Source organism: Convolutriloba macropyga, chromosome 8 (genome assembly GCF_964194025.1).
Source record: "Convolutriloba macropyga chromosome 8, txConMacr16.3, whole genome shotgun sequence".
Lineage (NCBI taxonomy): Eukaryota > Metazoa > Xenacoelomorpha > Acoela > Convolutidae > Convolutriloba > Convolutriloba macropyga.
The window spans coordinates 4072166-4092485 of NC_134475.1; the positions used below are offsets into that span (position 1 = coordinate 4072166).

A 20320-nucleotide genomic window follows, 5' to 3' on the forward strand; every position below is an offset into this window, starting at 1 on the left:
ACATCCATCGTGTTCTCATTAGCACATTCATCCTCTTTATGAGAACCGGATTTAGTTGCCTCACCAAGGATCTGTTTTCTCTTCTTTTGAGCTGTTGTATCTTCAGTTTCTTTGTCTTTCTTTTTTTCTGTTGTGCGATCTTCTATTTTTCTGCTCCTCAAGTGTTTTCTCTAACTTTGATATTTTTGCACTCACATTTTGCTTTTTGCGCCTGCTCACTATCTCGCTGTTCTTGTACTTTCTCTCATGATTTCGGCTTCTTTCTTTTTCCAAGACTGTCCCATTTTCCTTCATTCTAGCACTTTCTTTTTTTTTCTTGCGTTCTCTCTCGCTCACTTTCCTTTTTCCTCCTTTCTCTCTTTCTTTTCTGGGTTGTTCTTTTCTTTTTTTCTGAATTTTTGTTTCCTATTGTTTTTCTTACGGTGGGTTCCTGATGTTCTTGTGGTTTTTGTTGTATTGTATTCTTTCTGTTTTTTTCCTCTCTCATCTATTTTGATTTTTCGTTCTCTTCTTCTTGTTAATTCCCTTTTCGCTTTTGGCTCCCGTTGGCTTTCTCCCAGACTCTTGTTTTCTGTTTTCCTTCACTGCTTTCAACCTTCTTTTGTTCTGTCTTTTGTTTTTTTTCGCAATTTTAAAGCTATTTGCTCTCCGACTCATTACATGTTTCTGCTGCTATCGATCTCCTGCTCTCCCTCTTTATACCTCATTCTATCCGTTTTGATTTTTTTAATGCTCTGTGAGAACGTCTATTACTCTTAACTCGAATAAAACCTCTCTTCTTCTCTTTGACATATTTAGCTCTCTTCATTTTTTTTATTAGTGTGTCCAAAGTAGTTTTGCAAAAAACTCATTGAAACGATCGCATGTACACCAGTTATCACGAATAAGTGTTTAATGAACTATCAATAGTTAACGTTTCAAGATGAGATGCATTCAGATAGCCTTTACGGACCTGCTAGTTTTAATTAATTTACGGCAATTACAAATATGGGTAGATTATAATAAATTATGGTCTGGGTGTTTTTGCGAAGATTTGTGTTCATAAATAGTGTAAACGTGGTTCCGATGTTAGCATGTTTTATTTTCGTTTGTCACAAAAAAATGGTATGAAAATTGATGGAATTTTTACAGCTGTACTGACTTTAAAAAATTATACCTCGGCAACCACATTGCGATGGCAGACGTTTTGGCGCAACATTAAAAAATTGTTTGTAAATTGAAGCCTCTGATTTTTCAGAGAATCAAGAAAGGCTTCGATTCTGGATCCGATTCTTCCGCAGCACAAGTTAAACTTACGAAAGCCAGAGTCACACATCAATTCCAATTTCCATCTTACGAAAGAGGACCAAAACGTAATGCTGCCAAGCAAGCCCAATTGCAAGTGTTTGAACACACACCATCCTATTCCAAGTGGGTAACAGAAACAACCCTGCATCGCACGCCGTACGTGCCCCAGATTGGAGACGTTGTGTACTTCTTTCCAGGTGGACATGAAATCTACAGAAAACGAGTTCAGACAATTGAACTCTATTTGTTGCAGGAATTTTGCCCCGAGGTGGAATTGCCCCTGTGTTTAAAGGAATCGGTATGGATTATTAAATGCTCATTTTAAACCAGGAAGTTTGTAACTTTGATGAATGATCAAATTGTATTTATTACATTGATGTTGTACGGTTTTTGGAGCTTTAGCGGCGCGGGTTTTTAGCAATCGTTAAGAATCGGTATTGTTCAATTTAACAATCGCTATGGTGTAAATCAGTTATCGATCATAATAGGGATCGCGATTTCTGATGACATGAGTAAACGGACAATTTATGGGAAAATTTTGTAACGAAGACACAATGTTCACTTAAACATTAATTGGATGGCAGAAAGTTTTGGAAATTAATATGAGATTAGAAAAAACTGATATTTTTATAAAATTGATTTCAGAAGCGTATCTTGTGTCAACTGGTGGACCTGCAGTACCAGAGTGTGCCCACTTACCCAACCAGGTCCATCGTCTCTGGGCAAAATGTGAGCAATGTTACTTCAATTGATCAGCTTAACATCCTATAATTTGGATCCATAAAATCTTAAATTCAAGGATCTCAATTGCAGGAAACGGAAATCACCTCGTGATTAATTTATGATGAAATAATTTTGCAAACAGGATTTTCGAGTTCATATTTTTAGTAGGTTGTGCTTTTAATACGTTATGCTTTTGTACGTTTTTTGTATACTCTATAACCTCAGTATATGTACCTGTCAGCTCAAAGTCGCATCTATGCATAAGATTTGTATTTCGTCAAAAAATGTTCCAGATAATCTAACGGAAACTCTTCAACTTCTGTTCTGCGACATTGAGAGGAAAGCAGAAATAACTAATTTTCCGGAACAAAATTTGTCTTAAATTTATATTTCATTAGATAATCTAATTTGTGTTGCAACTTTCAGAACAGTGGCAACGTCGGATCACACATCCAACTCTGCACTGCCAATTTGGTACCTCTTCTGGATGAAAATCCCCCCTCTCCCTCTACACCAGCTACTTCGTCCACTCCTTGTACTCACCCCTTACCCCTGAATGACTCCGGAAGCCAACAGAAGGCAGCAATTGTGGTCACATGGCATGACCTGGAACATATTGAGGTACTTTGCTTGCTAGTCCTACTAGTTCTGAAGCTGCTGCAGATCATGGTAATGTAAACAAGACTTTTGTTTTTTGCCTACCACAAAATTATGACGAAAACATTGCCAGCGGGTCGGAGAGTGAAGGCGTAAATAACCAGTGTCAAAAAGAAAATAGCCTTGAATGCTTAATTCACAAGCGTTTATTATAGCTGAAGTTTTAGCAAAAGTTTTTATAGCTGCAAAGCTGTAAGCTGAGCGAAGCTATATTGCGGTGCTCTTGGTTTTTTACAATTCAAAGAATTTGAATTGTATTGGGGCGCTGTGTTTTTTTTAAGATCTGTTCACACATTTTCATGATTTTTGAAGTCAAATTGGAGTAGTGATTTTGGTCACGCCGAAACAGGAAGTGGAGCGAAAAAGCGAGTGGTTTTGCGGCGTGAAATTTTTTCGCTATAAATTTAACGTAGAGTGAGAAAACGGTGTTTGAACAAAAATTCGCTTTCTCACTAGTGGTTTTTTGTTCACATGCGGCAATTTCGCTTTCATTTTTTCTGTTTTTTTTTTCGATTTTTTGGATCGGATTTTTTTCTAAATGGTTTTCCCAATCCATTCATAGTCCTTTCTAGGTCTAGTTTTTTGTTTAGTCAATGAAAATTCTTTGAATTGTACGTCAGGACTTGTCCTGCTATGTTTTTTGTTTCGTCGTCTGACGCTTTTTTCGTTTTACATTTGTTCACACAGCAAAGCTGAAAAAGTCAAATTTTCTGAATTACTTCTTCCTCTCACTAACGGCATTTGCGCGCGTGACGTCATTTCTCACTCGCTTTAGCAAAAGTTTTTAGGTTATTTGCGTGATTAGATTTTGATCATACGTGACTTACCTCACTCAATAAAATGACTTTTGCACTTTAAAACTAAGTTTAATTTGAATTTGTTTAAGGTCAAAGGAACTCATATGTGCAATAAAGGTCCCTAATAAGAGGTTTCTGTAGAATGAATTTTAACAAGCGTTATTAATTTATCGCTGAATGTTTTTTTTTGAGCGGCGTCGATTTTTTTTTTCAATTTAGATCTGTATCTGTTTCTATCTCTATTATATGGCACGCAGGTCTATTCTTTCGCAGTTATTCCGGCAATCTGCCGGCTATGTTTAGGTTATTTGCGTGATTAGATTTTGATCATACGTGACTTACCTCACTCAATAAAATGACTTTTGAACTTTAAAATTTAAGTTTAATTTGAATTTGTTTCAGGTCAAAGGAACTCCTATGTGCAGTAAAGGTCCCTAATAAGAGGATTCTGTGGAATGAATTTTAACAAGCTTTATTGATTTATCGCTGAATGTTTTTTAGCCTAGTTTTTTGAGCGGCGTCGATTTTTTTTTCAATTTAGATCTGTATCTGTTTCTATCTATTATATGGCACGCAGGTCTATTCTTTCGCAGCTATTCCGGCAATCTGCCAGCTATGTTTATTCTAATATTGGTTTTTCGTTTACGATTGGTTTTTGTTTGCGATTGGTTCATTTTATTTGACATTTTTGCTCATATATTTGTATTGACTGTTCATGACTCTGGAGGCCTACAGAAGGCAGCAACTGCGGTACTATGCATCACGTGCTGCTTTAAACTAATCAAAACTGAAATGTTTTAATTTCAACAACATCGACAAATACATGTTTAGTTTCAACCTCAGCTTAATGTATGGTACTAAGGCAGACCAAAGGTTTGCTCTTTTACAGCCCTAATGTATAAAGAGTTAGGGCTACTTATTTCTGCACGCGAGGTACACTTACCTAAGTTCTCTCTGACTAACCGACTCTATGAAACACTGAAGATAAACTTCAATTATAAGGGTGTTACTATAATACGGCAGTGGAGTCAATGGTATACACACAGTGCAACTATCTAATAGACTGAATGAATGCTGAATGAATGTGTTCAATTAGCAGTGAACTGCTAAGTCAGATTTCTTAGGTGGTAATTTTAAACCGCGCTTTGACTTGGTTGCATTTAGTTTTGGTTGTTTCACTGGTTTCTGGTGGTTTGTTGAATACTTGTTTGGAGGATGGAGGCAGGCAGATCGGTTTGGTTTGGATTTTTGGTGGAGTTTTTGTTGTGTAGGGAGAGAAAAGAAAGAGAAAGGAAAGGAGAAAGAAAAAGAAAGAAGGAAAGGCACCCTCAGTGCTCCTCCGGCATCCAGACCCCCTCTCAGAGGAAAAGCAACCGGCTTGTGCACTGAGAGTACAGTGACTTATCGTTGGAGTCTTTAGAGAGGCAGCCTCAGTGCACCACCGGCAGCCAGTCCCCAATTCAGAGGAAAAGCAGTCGGCTTGTGTACTGAGAGTTCAAAGGCTTTGTGTGCAGTTTGGTTGTAGTTTGTGCCTCTTATTGAGTCGGGTATTTTTGCTCTTGCGGGGCCGAGTGGTTGTTCCCAAGCGGGATCAGTGTGGGGCCAGTATCAAGGCCTCTATCTAGTGCAATTATCTAATAGACTAACTAAAGTCAGGCGTGCTAGTGCTATATAAAAGAGAATAGAGTCTTCTCAGTCTCTGATTGGCGGAGAGTAAACGTTCTATTTTCGTCTGCTTAAGTACATTTACACCCTCTCTTTGCCCCTGGTATCCGTAAAATGTACTGGGGGATTCAGATGGTTTTGGGAGATGAGAATAGAAGGGTCTATTATTTTTCATCGTTAGCTGAAATGCTCTAACCTAACAATATTTATGTAATCTTTAGTATTGTATGAGCAGCGCAGTTGAGATCTGGCGGTCTGTTTGGTTTGAACGAGTGGATCTACCTGAGCGTGAAATTGTGTGTATTTTTAGGATTGCATTGTGTTGAACCATCAAGTACGAGATGCTGTAGAAGAGGACTGGAAGGAGGGAGACAGATTCAAGATCCCACTGGAGGGCAAATGGTTCTATGGCATCATTGAGAAAATGCAAAATGATAAAGGTTTCAGACTTTCTTTATCCAGTAGTGCAACGTTATATTTTTCTCCTTCACAATATTTGTCTTTTCGGAAAAAAAAGAAGAATATTGGAAAATGCAAAACTACTCCTGTCTTCAGAAAGTAAGGTTATTTACAATTATAGCCCTCCCACCCCGGCCACTTAGTGGGCATGTAATGTATAACCCCCCGTAACCATAAATATATCCCTAATGGGGGAGGGCTATAATTCCAAAGGAAAGGGCCAAAAGTAAAGGATAAGGCTCGTGGAACCCCGATTTGGTTTGCACGTATCAAAATGAAAGTTTTGCGTTATGTAATGTATACGAGGATGATAGTTTCATTGTGAGCGAACTAGATTGAAATTAAAAAAGCAGCATAAGTTAACGCGTAACAATTACTCAAAAATACGGGAATGGGATTTTTCCCATTATACCCACCTTTAATTAAGGCTTGGACCTCAGACCGTTCTAATGATCAAAAAATAATTTAATGAAGGAGCAATTTTTTGTGGGGGCTATAATGTGAAAAGTCCCAGCAATATTTACGACTGATTGATCTGAAGGCAAATATTACCTTACCTGTCAGTGTGTGAGTGGTATGGAATGAACTTTTAGGTGGGTTCAGTTGCGCAGAAGTGAAGTACGACAATGAAGAGAAAGACTTGGTCAGTCTGTGGGACATGAAGAGATTAGACGAGAGTGATGGAGCCATGTTATATCAGTATAACAGACACGGTACTAAATACATCATAAAATATTTTTTATAAAAAATGGTCCTTTTTTGTTTACATTCCACATTTTGTTTAATTCATTAATTGTTCATTAATTGTTCATCAAAGTGCGTTTTCGTCTTCTCTTGGCTAATTTCCAATATCTCTCATTCGCTCAACTGTTTCTCTATATTTACTTAATTGCCCCTGAACGAAGTTTGAAGCAGTTATTATAACCGTTTGTGCCTTTTCTGACCCCTGCCATCCTCCGAAGCTAGCTAAAACCAAAGCCAAACGCTCGCCTGTTGTTCGAGAGCAACTGGTCCGACGGTAGTCGGTTATGTTTTAAATGTCCTTATGGTGTCACAGTTACAGCTTTGATTTTTTTGTTGGTTTGGCGATGGTTCTTAGACTTTTAGAATGGCAAAAGCGGTAAACTTTTCAACGAAGTGTTCTAATCAAGCATCTTCTAATCAAGCAAGTTTAATATCAGCGCAGCTATAGCTGGAGCTATTATTGGCCTTCTCTCAGTTTTTACGACTCGAAGAGGAGTATTGGTTTTCTTAAGGTTTTTTATAGCTGCGAAGCTGTAAGCTGAGCGTAGCTATATTGCGGTGCTCTTGGTTTTTTGTTTCGTCGTCTGACGCTCTTTTTTTCGTTTAACATTTGTTCACACAGCAAAGCTGAAAAAGTCAATTATTCTGAATGACTTCTTCCTCTCACTAACAGCATTTGCGCGCGTGACGTCATTTCTCACTCGCTTTTGCGAAAGATTTTAGGTTATTTGCGTGATTAGATTTTGATCATACATGACTTACCTCACTCAATAATATGACTTCTGCACTTTAAAACTTGAGTTTATTTTGAATTTGTTTCAGGTCAAAGGAACTCATATGTGCAGTAAAGGTCCCTAATAAGAGGCTTCTGTGGAATGAATGTAACAAGCTTTATTAATTAATCGCAGAAAGTTTTTTAGCCTAGTTTTTTGAGCGGCGTCGATTTTTTTTTCAATTTAGATCTGTATCTGTTTCTATCTCTATTATATGGCACGCAGGTCTATTCTTTCGCAGCTATTCCGGCATGTTTCTATCTCTATTATATGGCACGCAGGTCTATTCTTTCGCAGCTATTCCGGCAATCTGCGGGCTATGTTTTTGACCGGAAGTAGTATTCGTTCAGGCGGCGTTTTGACTCAAAAGCGAAACTGAGTAAAGTTGCCGTGTAAATTAATTTTGTCTGCGCGAGAAAATTATTTTCAAGCGCTGTGTTCTGATTAACAGAATGGCACATATAGATAACGGTTTTTAGCCGTTTTTTCGTCTAATTGGCCGGTTTTTGGCTTTTAGTTTGTTTTCTTTTTGTGAAGTGTTTTTTATTCGACGTCATGTTGAAATGTAGCCCTCCGAAATTGATACCACTCTGCTTTGCAGTGTATCAATGCAGAGCCTAATAATGCGTTTCAAGTTCAAAATTAAAACATATTTCTTGACTTTTTAGTTAATTTTTGGCTTTTTTGATACTCTTTCTACAGCGAGGATATTTTGTTTTATAAAATTGTGCACATGCTAATCCGATTTTACTAATTTTTTTTTGTATTTCGGTTTAAGTTACTACGCTTTTTTTGCATTCTCAGGGATTTTAATTTTGTTTCATTTCTAATTCAATACTTTTTTGGCGTTAAGTTTTTGAAAGTTTTTGTGATATTACTTTTTTTTACAATTCATAGAGTTTGAACACTAATGGAATTCTAAACCTTTAGTTAAGATCTGTTTTTTCGTTAAAAGGTCATTTTTAGGAGTTTTTGGGCTAAAAATTGTGCAATTTCTCATGTTTTTTGTTATTTTTTTGTTTTGATTAGTCTTAGGTTGAAGTTTTTAAGTCGATGAAGGCCTTTTGCGAGACAAAAATGATTGAAATGACCAATTCATGAGCTATATGTTTTGGAACTACAAACACAAACACGCAAAATGATACTAATTTTCAGCAATTTTTTTCAGGTTTTTTGAAAATTTTGAGTTTTTATAGCCCTAGGTGTCAAGAAACCTCCTTTAGGGTTTGATAAAAGGTTTGATTATAGATTACTGCATAGTTTCTAGTGGTAATGGAATTGTTTTGCATGTTTTTACCATCATGAGTTTAAGCATTTTTTGATAAAACTTGCATTTTTTCATATTTTTTTGGTAGTCATTTATAGTCATTAATCAAGTTTTTTGAGTACCAGGGGCCAGAAAATCTCATCAGGGGTTGGATAATAAGCTTTTCAATATCACAATTTTTAGCAATTTCTTTTTTGACAAAATTCGAATTTTTCAGGTTTTTGAAAATTTTCGTCATTTTAGTTTTTCCTGTTTCAAGGACCAATATGAATCTCCTTTGAGGTTTGTTAATAGGGCACTGCATAGTTTCTAGTAAAAATGGAATGGTTTTTAACATTTAAATGTCTCGAATTTTAGAGTTTTTTCAAATTATTTGTATTTTATATATTTTTTTCTTGCCGCAGTAGCCAGAAAACCTGATCCAGGGTTTGATAATATGTAATTAAATAATTGCTAGGGGGCAATTGAATGGCTTTCAACATTTTAGTAAAACGGTTTTCTATTTTTTGAAGTTTCTAAAAATTATTGCCTATCGATCTATGAGCCAATGAGTTTTTTAATGCTTGGAATTGGGCTACTGGATGGCCTCTAGAGACACAGAAATGATTCTGAAGATATTTTTATCACGATTTTCAGCAGGATTACCTTATAATTTCCAATTGATTTCTTTTCCAATTTTTTTGTTCACTTTCGAGTTAATCGATCTTCAAGGGCCAATGAATATTTTTCAGGTCTTGCAGATATAATACTTGACCGATTTCAGAAACAAAGATTGGTTTTAAACGTTTTTTTAAATAGGTATTTTTAAAGGGAAAAAATTTTGCCTTAGGTTTTAAAGCTTCAAGGTTTTTAGCAGTTAGTATATTTTTGTTTATTTTTGATTTTTTAGTTTCTCATTTTTTGATGATTTTGTTTGTGTTCTGGCTGGCACTGTTCATTTGATCTGCTGGTCAGGCAGAGTACGTCTGAGTTCTTTAAATTCTTTGAATTGTGTTTCATCACTTGTCCAGCTGTATTTTGTTACGACCATGACGTCGCAATCACTTCAAATCTGCTTTTTATTCATTCGTTCATGCAATTTCAACTGAAGTGCATGCGTGACGTCATTTTTCGCTCTTAGTGGATTAAGTTTTTTTGTTCATTTGCGTGATTGAATTTTTGGTCACACTTGACTTACCTCACTCTCAAAAATGACTTCCTCACTTTGAAATTGACTTTTATTTACTTTAATTCAAAGATAAATTGTCAAATGGGTGTGTGTCACTCTAAATGAAGGTTGTTTGACAGCAGCTAATAGAGGCAGCAAAAACTTATGCAGATTTTTAATCAAAATATGACATATCAGCCTTCAATGAAAGGACGAATTTTATGTTCGGTCTTTTTACTGTTTTTTGGGACTGCATAGCTACAAAGCTATCGCGTATCGCGGCTATTTTCTGGCAATCTGCCAGCTGTGTTAATTTTCTTGAACAATTGCTTCTAAAAAATTTTGCAAGTGATATTACAACACATAGTTGTACTTTGTGAATTAATCGAAGGGCTCTTTAAACTTTTTTTTTTGTGGACTTTATTTAATTCTCACTATCATTCTGTGAGTTCGATAGTGACTTCATTTTTTCATTTTGAGTGGTTTCGATTGCTGTCATTCTGAAATGAATTTTGTTGCTAATGTAAAAGTGATTGTTAGCGGTGAATAACAGCGTTGTCGTTGCTTACTGGTTAAGATGTCGTGCTATCCTGAAAGTCATGGGTTTGAACTCCTATCAGGTCTGAGTTTTTGCAACCAAAGAAGTTCCAAGCTACACCTCTAAATTAAATTGTTCCTCGCCTGTCAATCGAGATCAATGCATCCGACGTTAGTCTGTTTGATTAATAGCCGCACAGCGATAGCTGGGGCTATATTTGGCCTTCTTTTGTTTTTTTTATTTCGTCAAGATCTTTGTTACGATCATATGACGTCAGAGCCACTTTTTGTTCATTCGTTCATGCAATTTCTACTGAATTGCATGTGTGACGTCATTTTTCGCTCTTAGTGGAGCGAGTTTTTTTGTTCATGCGCGTGATTAAATTTTTGGTCACACTTGACTTACTCTCAAAAATTACTTCACTTCGAAATTGACTTTTATTTACTTTAATTCAAAGAGATGAGGTCAAATGGGTGTGTGTCACTCTAAATGAAGGTTATTTGAGATCAGCTAATAGAGGCAGCAATAACTTATACAGATTTTTAATCAAAATTTAACAGATCAGCCTTCAATGGAAAGACGAATTTTTTTGTTCTGTCTTTTTACTGTTTTTTGGCACGGCCGATCTAGGAATCTTTTGCGGCTATTTTCTGGCAATCTGCCAGCTATGTTTCTTTTTTGTAAATTATCAGGTTGTTTTAGTTCTGCGCCTTTTTGTAGTTTTCCAGTTTCTCATTATCATTAATGACAGGTCTCAATGGCTCTCTAATGAGGCGTAATTGAAGCTATACTTTTTCAAAAACATCAATGATTATTTGAGTTCTGTCCTTATTTGTATTTTATCGGTTGTTATTTGACTTTTCTTTGTTAGTGACAGGTCGCTGGCTCTTTACTTAGAAATAATTAGTGTAGTAGAAAGTTTCTATCATGTAATTTTTAATGGAATTTGTAGCTCTTTTGTTTGAAAAACATCCATTCTGTTAGTTTTACCGTTTTTTGTATTTATTTTGATATCCAGTTACTTAATTTTGTTGATTAAGGGTATCATCGGCTAGTGAGGCATCGTTATTTCCAGTTATATGTCTTTCATTGACTTTCACAAAATGTTTTACAAGATGGCAGTGATTTGTTTTTATTTTGCATGCTCTTTTGCTGTTTTACTACTTAATTTCAGTAATATCAGTTTTGGACTAACGAACAGAACCCAGCCTTTTTATACTAGTTGCTTAGATAGTTATACCTCCCTTGGAACTATTTTCTGTCAAAAGTAGTTTTTTTAGTTTTGTCCTCGCTTGTTAACCTCATTGAATTCTAAGACTTAATCTCACTATTTTGATAGATCTCATGTTTTTTCTAGTAGGACAAGATTTAATTGATTTACTGCTTCCAGTTTCTAGCCTTTTTTTTACTTCGAAATCATTCGTTTTAGAGTATAGATATCAGTGAGTTTTTGTTGTTGCCTGTTGTTGCAGTTTGGTTATCTTTGCCATTAGTTGTACCACTTATATTTCTCGCGTTTTCTAAGAACCTGTTCTGCTATTGTCTAAAGATTGGAAACTTTAGTTATGTGTTTTAATGAATTTTTTGTCACTCATGTTCAAAGAGTTAAGTATAAATCGAGTGTCTCCGAATTTGCAATCTGGCGTCTTTTTACTTTGTCCTTCATTTTTTTCCAAATATAGTGCTTACCACCTAAGTTCCTTTTGTGTATGCGTTTTGGTAATATTTTGTTTTCAGACTAAATCAACAGTTTTTATTTGAAAAAACTATTTAAAATTGTTTTTTGCGGAGGCTGTTCCGTAGGTTTTAAGTTTCTTTAATTCTTCGGACGATGATTCAGGACTTGTCCTGCTGTGATTTTTTACTTCGTCAATCAAAAATGTGTTTTGCTTAAGTTAGTTCTAAGCTTGTTGATCGTATTGTGTTAAATCTTTTTATAGCTGCGAAGCTGTAAGCTGAGCGTAGCTATATTGCGGTGCTCTTGGTTTTTTTGTTTCGTCGTCTGACGCTCTTTTTTCGTTTAACATTTGTTCACACAGCAAAGCTGAAAAAGTCAATTATTCTGAATGACTTCTTCCTCTCACTAACAGCATTTGCGCGCGTGACGTCATTTCTCACTCGCTTTTGCGAAAGATTTTAGGTTATTTGCGTGATTAGATTTTGATCATACATGACTTACCTCACTCAATAATATGACTTCTGCACTTTAAAACTTGAGTTTATTTTGAATTTGTTTCAGGTCAAAGGAACTCATATGTGCAATAAAGGTCCCTAATAAGAGGTTTCTGTGGAATGAATTTTAACAAGCGTTATTAATTTATCGCTGAATGTTTTTTTTTGAGCGGCGTCGATTTTTTTTCAATTTAGATCTGTATCTGTTTCTATCTCTATTATATGGCACGCAGGTCTATTCTTTCGCAGCTATTCCGGCAATCTGCCGGCTATGTTTAGGTTATTTGCGTGATTAGATTTTGATCATACGTGACTTACCTCACTCAATAAAATGACTTTTGAACTTTAAAATTTAAGTTTAATTTGAATTTGTTTCAGGTCAAAGGAACTCCTATATGCAGTAAAGGTCCCTAATAAGAGGATTCTGTGGAATGAATTTTAACAAGCTTTATTGATTTATCGCTGAATGTTTTTTAGCCTAGTTTTTTGAGCGGCGTCGATTTTTTTTTTCAATTTCAAATCTGTTCCTAAAACAAAGTTGATTGTAAGAAAACAGATTGTATGTTCCGACAGCCGAGTGGTTAAGGCGACTGGCTGTTAATCCGGAGATCGCCGGTTCGAGACGCGACAGGGAAATTTTTTTTGCACCCAAAAACAACCTCCTTTGAAATAAACTTGTAAGTTTTATAGGCGGCGGCGATAACTATTATCAACTCACTTCTGTATCTTTTTCCATCTGTATTTTACGGCACGCAAGTCTATTTCGCAGCTATTCCGGCAATCTGCCGGCTATGTTTTACTTCTCTAGGCTAATTTACATTTTATTTCATTCTGTTCAAATTGCTTTTAAGCAGCAGTGATTGGACTACATATTTATCACATTCTTTTATTGCGATTCTTTATATAGTAACAGGGGTTATACAAGAGGGATAAACTCGTATTCTAATGACAAAGCAGATTTGTCATTAGAATACGGGGGGTAGATTTCGTAATGGTAATTGGTCGTTAACGTGTTATCTCACCGGTACGTTATGCAACTGTTGTTACCGCTACGAGAGTTGATGAAACATGTGTCTTACTACGATGAAACATGTGTCTTACTTGTTCAGATTGTCTTTATTTTCTGTTCTTTCAATCACAATCGGGGTTATGGGAATCATTGGCGGTTTTTTGGGCAATTTGCCGGGTTTGTTTTAAATTGGTATTTGTAAAATTTGTAACTAAGAACGAATATTCACTGATACATAGCTTCTGAGTTTTTCAAGAAAGCGGTAGCCTGTTGTTTCAGAAATATATCGATCACATCAGAAAGGTCAGAAATTAGAAAATCTTTTCTAACTCGGTTGGAGTTATAGTTTTAGCAGATCTCCATCTATGATATCTTAATTTGTTTTCCCTGCTGCAGCTTCGAAGTCTCTTCGGGTGTCAAGTGTGGATATGAAGGGTGAGGATGAGCTCCAGTTCCAGTATACTCCCATGAGTGGAGAGTGGGGAGAGTCAGACAGGGAGAAGGAAATGGACAGAATCAAACGGTGCCTTCTTCAGGTAACACATGTACAAGTCTAGCCACCATTTGATGAGAAATTCTAAGAAACTGCAAATTAATACGCAACAATTCTGTTCAAACATTGAATTTGTCCTATGTTACTATAGAATGACTTTTTTGCCCCCTTTTTTTAACTGCCGCAAAACGATAGCTGGGGCTGTTATTGGCCTTCTCTTGGTTTTATAAAAATCCAAAGAATTTGTGCTGTCTTTTTTGTAAGATGTTTTTACACCTTTTTCCATGACTTTGAGATTTTGAAATGGGATAAACAGGTAAAGCTCGACGGGTGAGTTGCAATAGATCACCTCAGCCAGCTTTGGTAGCCTTTTAGGTGCTTAATGTGCTGAAACTGCTGTAAGGCCTAAATTCAAGGTGAAAAGAACAGTTGCTGTTTTTGAGCCCTGAGGGGAGCAATTTTCCCTTTTTTGTCAAGTTTCTTTAATTTTTGTTAATTAATTGCTCGCAAACAAAGTTTTTAGCGCGTATATTAGTCCTGTGGTCTTTTTATGCAATTTTTTGTCTGACCGATTTGATCTTTTCGTCCTCAAAAACGGGAGAACAGCTCGCGCTCGGAGGACATTAAGTTCTCTCAGAGAGCCATCTAAAATGCGATTCATCAAAACTGTTTTGAGGCTATAGTTGTAAATGGCGGTTCTTAACCCCCACCCCCCTCAACACTCACATTAAACCACCCTCATCCACTTGTCGATTTGAAATTCCCTCTCATCTAGCTTTCACCTTCACAACCCTTCTAAATTGGGTTACTGGATAGTTTCTGACGACTGAAATGGTTCGGAAATATATTAAATTTACGAATTTTAGAGACCTTGCATTAAAATTTTGTTGTTTTTAAATTATTTGGAAATTTTTTGCCGTTTTCTCATTTCATCGATCTTGATGGTACCAATGAAATTTTTTTGGTTTCGCAGGAGGGTTTGAGAGACTGGACAGATATGAGAGAATTGATGATTTTTATTTTTCGACATTTTGAGGCTTTAATTTTTTCTAAAGAATTTGTCAATTTTCTGGATATTTTTAATCTTTGGTGGACAATAAACCTGTTTCAAGGCTTGTGTGTATGTGTATTAACGGACATATTTAGATGGGTCAATGTTGACCCTCAGGGTAAAAGTTTCAAGGGCTTTGGAGATTATTATATTTTTGATGTCTTTTTGGCTGGCATTGTTCAATTGATCTGCTGGTCAGATTAAGTAGTTCGAAGTTTTTTGTAGTTCGAAAAATGTCTTTGGATTATTTCAGGACTCTTCCTGCTATGTTTTTTATTTCGTCAAGATTTTTGTTTCGACCATATGACGTAATAATTACCTCCCCTCAGGGAGGTTAGCTTTTTGTTCATTCGTTCATGCAATTCCAACTGAAAGTCTTTTCACTGTAAGTGGATTGAGTTTTTCGTTCATCCGTTGTTGATTAAGTTCATGGTCACATGTGACTTCCGTCAATCTCAAAAGATCAAGTGTGCGTCATTCGAATTGAAGGCTATTTGAGAGCAGCGATTAGAAAGATTCTTAATCCAAATTTAACATCTCAGCATTTCATTCACAAATGTTTTTTGGTCTGTTTCTTTTTAATAGCCGCACAGCGATAGCTGGGGCTATTATTGGCCTTCTCTTGGTTTTTTTACGACTCGAAGAGGAGTATTGGTTTTCTCTCGGTCTTTTTTTTACAGGAAGTAGATTTGTTCACGCGGCATTTTGACCTAAAAGCGAAAGTGAGAAAAGCTGTCTCGGTGAACAGATTTTCGCTAAGCGAGAGAAGTTTTTTGATCATGCGCTTCGTTTAGTGAAAGTAGATTTTGACTGTATGGCACATATAGATAACCGTTTATAGCCGTTTCTTTGGACTAATTGGCCCAATTTTTTTGCTTTCAATTTGGTTTTTTATAGAAATAAAGTTTATTTGATACTATATTGAAATGTCAACCTCGGAAATTGATTCCACAGTGTTTTACAGAGCCTGAAAATGCGTTTCAAGTTGAAAATTGCACATATTTCTTGATTTTTTAGTTAATTCTTGGCTTTTTCTATTAATTTCTTCATTTTTGGATCTTTTAACCGTCTTTTTGTCAAAAATCAGTTATTATGGCAACGTCTCTTTGATAATTCATATACTCAATGCCTCTTTCTACTTCGATGTAATTTTGTTTTTATAGCTGCGAAGCTGTAAGCTGAGCGTAGCTATATTGCGGTGCTCTTGGTTTTTTTTTGTTTCGTCGTCTGACGCTCTTTTTTCGTTTTACATTTGTTCACACCGCAAAGCTTAAAAAGTCAAATTTTCTGAATGACTTCTTCTCACTAACGGCATTTGCGCGCGTGACGTCATTTCTCACTCGCTTTTGCGAAAGATTTTAGGTTATTTGCGTGATTAGATTTTGATCGTACATGACTTACCTCACTCAATAAAATGACTTTTGCACTTTAAAACTTAAGTTTAGCTTGAATTTGTTTAAGGTCAAAAGAACTCCTATGTGCAGTAAAGGTCCCTAATAAGAGGCTTCTGTGGAATGAATTTTAACAAGCTGTATTAATTTATTGCTGAATGTTTTTAGCCTGGTTTTTTTGAGCGGCGTCAATTTTTTTTCAATTTAGATCTGTATCTGTTTCTCTCTCTATTATATGGCACGCAGGTCTATTCTTTCGCAGCTATTCCGGCAATCTGCCGGCTATGTTATAAAATTTACATATGCTAATCCGATTTTGGTAGTTTTTTTCCGATTTTCGTCAGTTTTTTTGTTTGTATTTTGGTTGTAATTGCTAGAAATAGTCTTTTTGTGCAACATGAGAACTTTAATTTCGTTTCAATAAAAATTCAATCATTTTTTGGCGTTAGGTTTCTGAAAAACAGTTAAAACTTTTTCATAAATGCTGTCTTAAAAATTTTTTGACCTTTTGCAAATTGTTTCAATTTTTGGTATTTACGAATTTTGCCTTTACCTATTTTTTGTTCTCTTCAGGAGAGCAGATATTTGTATCGGATGATTAGTTATCTTTTATATGTCTTGAAAGCTGAACAAAGAAATGTATTCGTTTTTCTTGAATTTTTTTAATTGATTTTTAACTTTCAAAAATCAAGAATGTGTTTCTGTTACGTTGGTCCTTACATTGTGCCCATATTCTTCACATTCTAGTTACTATCTTTCTATCTTTGTCCTGGCACCTACCTTTATTTTCGGTATATTGAATTTTTCAGTTGTTAAAAATGAATGATTTTAGCTTTTCTTAGATTTTCGTCATTTCTTTGGTTTGCATTTGATTTCATTCAACATAAGGCAGTACTGAGAGTTTGATAGCAAGCCTTTTCCTCAATTTCCACTTAAGACTATTTATTGCAACTTTCTTCGTGGCCTTGGTATTAAATTAAAAGATTTTTTGCCTTCGAACATACTTCTTCTGCTTTTGTCTTTTCTATGATCAATTTAATTTTTGAATTAGTATGAAATCATGTTGTCTAGCATATGTACAACAAGGAACATTTGTGTGTTGTTTTTAGCCTTAATTGCAGTGATTAGAAGTGTAATTATAGTTGTTTTCTGATTCTTAAATTTGAGCTTTCTGTTTTGAAAAGATTTAACTTAGTTTCTAAGATTATTATCTGCCGCTTGCTTTCGCGATCTTTTTCAGATTAAAATTATGAATTATTTGAGGGCAATTGATAATTTTGTCAGCTTTTTCAGTCCATCAATTTTTTGACCACTTCAATTATTTCGGTTTTTTAACGTTACCAAACGTTTTCAATGATATAAAATTTTGCTGCATTCTGTTTCAATTGTTGACAGTGGTTTAATTTCACCAATTTTTAGAGCAGACCTGGAGAGGTAGTGAGTTAATGGTTTAATACAAAAAGTAGTGGCTTCCGCTGCAATTACGGTTTTGTTAGTGAAGTTTTGATGCTTCAAGTCGCTTCCGGAATTCTTCCGGTTATGTTTTTTATTTCGTCGTCATGATTTTTGTTACGACCATATGACGTCACAGCCACTTTTTGTTCATTCGTTCATGCAATTTCAACTTTATCTTTTTTTATCTGATTTTTTTTAAAATGGTTTTCTCAATTCACTCATAGTCCATTCTAGGTCTAGTTTTTCTGTTTAGTCAATGAAAATTCTTTGAATTGTACGTCAGGACTTGTCCTGCTATGTTTTTTTATTTCGTCGTCATGATTTTTGTTACGACCATATGACGTCACAACCACTTCATATCTGCTTTTTGTTCATTTGTTCATGCAATTTCAACTGAATTGAATGTGTGACGTCATTTTTCGCTCTGCGCGAGTTTTTTTTGTTCATGCGCGTGATTAAATTTTTGGTCACGCTTGACTTACCTCACTCTCAAAAATGACGTCCTCAATTTGAAATTGACTTTTATTTACTTTAATTCAAAGAGATAAGGTCAAATGTGTGTGTGTCACTCTAAATGAAGTTTATTTGAGATCAGCTAATAGAGGCAGCAATAACTTATACAGATTTTAAATCAAATTATAACAGATCAGCCTTCAATGAAAAGACGAATTTTTTTGGTCTGTCTTTTTACTGTTTTTTTTTTAGACTGCCGATCTACGAATCTATTGCGGCTATTTTCTGGCAATCTGCCAGCTATGTTTTAAATTGTCTCAAATGAAGTTTTTTAACGCTTAATTCCCTGATTCTGGTTTGATCTGAGTTGCTAGCATTCAAATTTTAAGCCGCTAATTTAATTCGCGGGCTTTACTACTAAATGACAAAAAATGATTTCATTCATTTTGAAATCCTAGTTGTGTTATACGGTAAGCAATAACACTCGTTTTCAGACACTTGATGACATTATATCCTACCTCGGCTATAGTTTCAGAGCATTTCGACCGACTGTAATCGCTAATTTTTTAGTTTTGTTTACCGAACATTGTAACTGCACGCAAATGTGAGGTTTCTCGAGCAGCCCCGACACGACTGAGTTTCTACTGGTCTCTTAGCGACAAACGGTATTTTTGTCAGTTGACTGTTCGTGACTACAAAAATGTAAGCTGAAGATAGCAATAATGGGACTCGGAATAAAACTGAAGGGAGTGAATAAAGCTGAAAAATGGGTTTAGCTGGCAAAATAAAGGCTGTTATGTTGATACTTCCTTTTGAAACAAAACAGATCGAGGAAATTAGGTGTGAAAAAAAAACGTTTTTCAGAGCTGTGCCTCTTTTTCAAAGCAATTTTTGACTTCTGATTCTTCGTTTTTTTGTGAAGTTGGCTTTTATAGCATACAGTAAAAAGTTCAAAATCCGTTCAAAACTTAGAGATTCTTAAAGAATATTTTTTTGAAGTTTTGCTGTTTCAAATGCCTTTTGAGTACTTTTTTATAGTAGGCAGTATTGTTTGCGGACGGCATCTGTAATACTGTTTATGACCATCTCAATTTATTTGCATTATTTTTAGGTTGTCATATTTTCAAAAAGTTAAACAATTTTTAGTTCAGTTTTTGGTGCACGTTTGCCAAATTTTTTATATCCTTTGCCTCTGTTTATAGTATACTGCAATTTTTTATGTGTTTTTTTTAAATTTCAATTAGTAATTGAGTCTTGTATTCTTAATGCTTAGATATGATAGCCCAATGTTTTATTGAAAACAAATTTCTGATGCCAATTTTTTGTTTTGTGTTATATATTTTGCATGTTTTCTAACCTCTGTGTCGTGTGGCAAGGAATGCAGAACAGTAATATACTATAAGCGCTGTGGATTGACATTTGTGAGGCGGCGGCAGCTTATAATAACAGTTGGGTGAAGAGTACGCGAATGAACTTTTGCTAGAGCTTTTTACCCGAATAGGCAATAGGCTGAGCTATAGGTTTTCGAGGTGTTCTTTGAACTTTTTGGGTTTTTACGCATTTTATGACAGTTTCATCATTTTAAACTGTTATTAATAATTTCCATTCCCTTTTTTCAGACAAATAGTTTCGGTTTCCTCTATCGAAATGGTGTTGAATTGCACCAATATTTTACTGCTGATGCTGTTGGTTTTTATTTGTTAATGGTGGTGATAGCATTTATCTAAATCCGTCTTTTATTGGGTTTGTAGTGCTTTTTGTGAACATTTTTGTTAAATTCGACGTTGGGCTTGCTTCAAAGCAACTTCTCTTTCATTAGTTTGTGTAATTTTTTTGATTCACGCCCGATGTATTTTTTACTTCGTATTTCGAGATTTTTAATTTGTTTTAAATCCCTTTTGAGTATTTTTCAGAAGGCAGTGCTAGCGGTGACCAGATTTTCTCTACTGTTTGTGACCATCTGAATTTATTTGCATTAATTTAAGTTGTCCTCATTTCAAAAACTAAATGTTTGAAATCTTTATTTATTAATTGCTCTCAAACGAAGTTTGTAGCAATTATATTAGTCCTGTCGGTCTTTTTTATGCGATTTTTCGCTTGACCGATTTTTCGTCTGACGCTTTTGCCTTTTCGTCCTCAAAAACGGGATAAACAGGTAGCGCCCAGCGGGCATTAAGTGCTCTTAGAGCCTTTCAGCTCTGTTTCAGCTCAAGCTGTTTTGGAGACTTATACTTATGGT

At 35.4% G+C, this 20320-nt stretch overlaps 1 protein-coding gene across 1 annotated transcript in view; it reads left to right on the forward strand.

Annotated features, from left to right (window-relative positions):
* Window positions 1–20320, forward strand: part of LOC142344398 (PH-interacting protein-like) — a 105413-nt gene that overhangs the window by 67990 nt on the left and 17103 nt on the right. Inside the window, exons 21-27 of the mRNA XM_075396010.1 lie at window positions 1238–1585; window positions 1933–2016; window positions 2437–2631; window positions 5440–5569; window positions 6182–6301; window positions 13518–13541; window positions 13635–13774. Of these exons, the coding sequence (XP_075252125.1) occupies window positions 1238–1585; window positions 1933–2016; window positions 2437–2631; window positions 5440–5569; window positions 6182–6301; window positions 13518–13541; window positions 13635–13774 (1041 nt within the window). The remainder of the gene's footprint in view (window positions 1–1237; window positions 1586–1932; window positions 2017–2436; window positions 2632–5439; window positions 5570–6181; window positions 6302–13517; window positions 13542–13634; window positions 13775–20320) is intronic.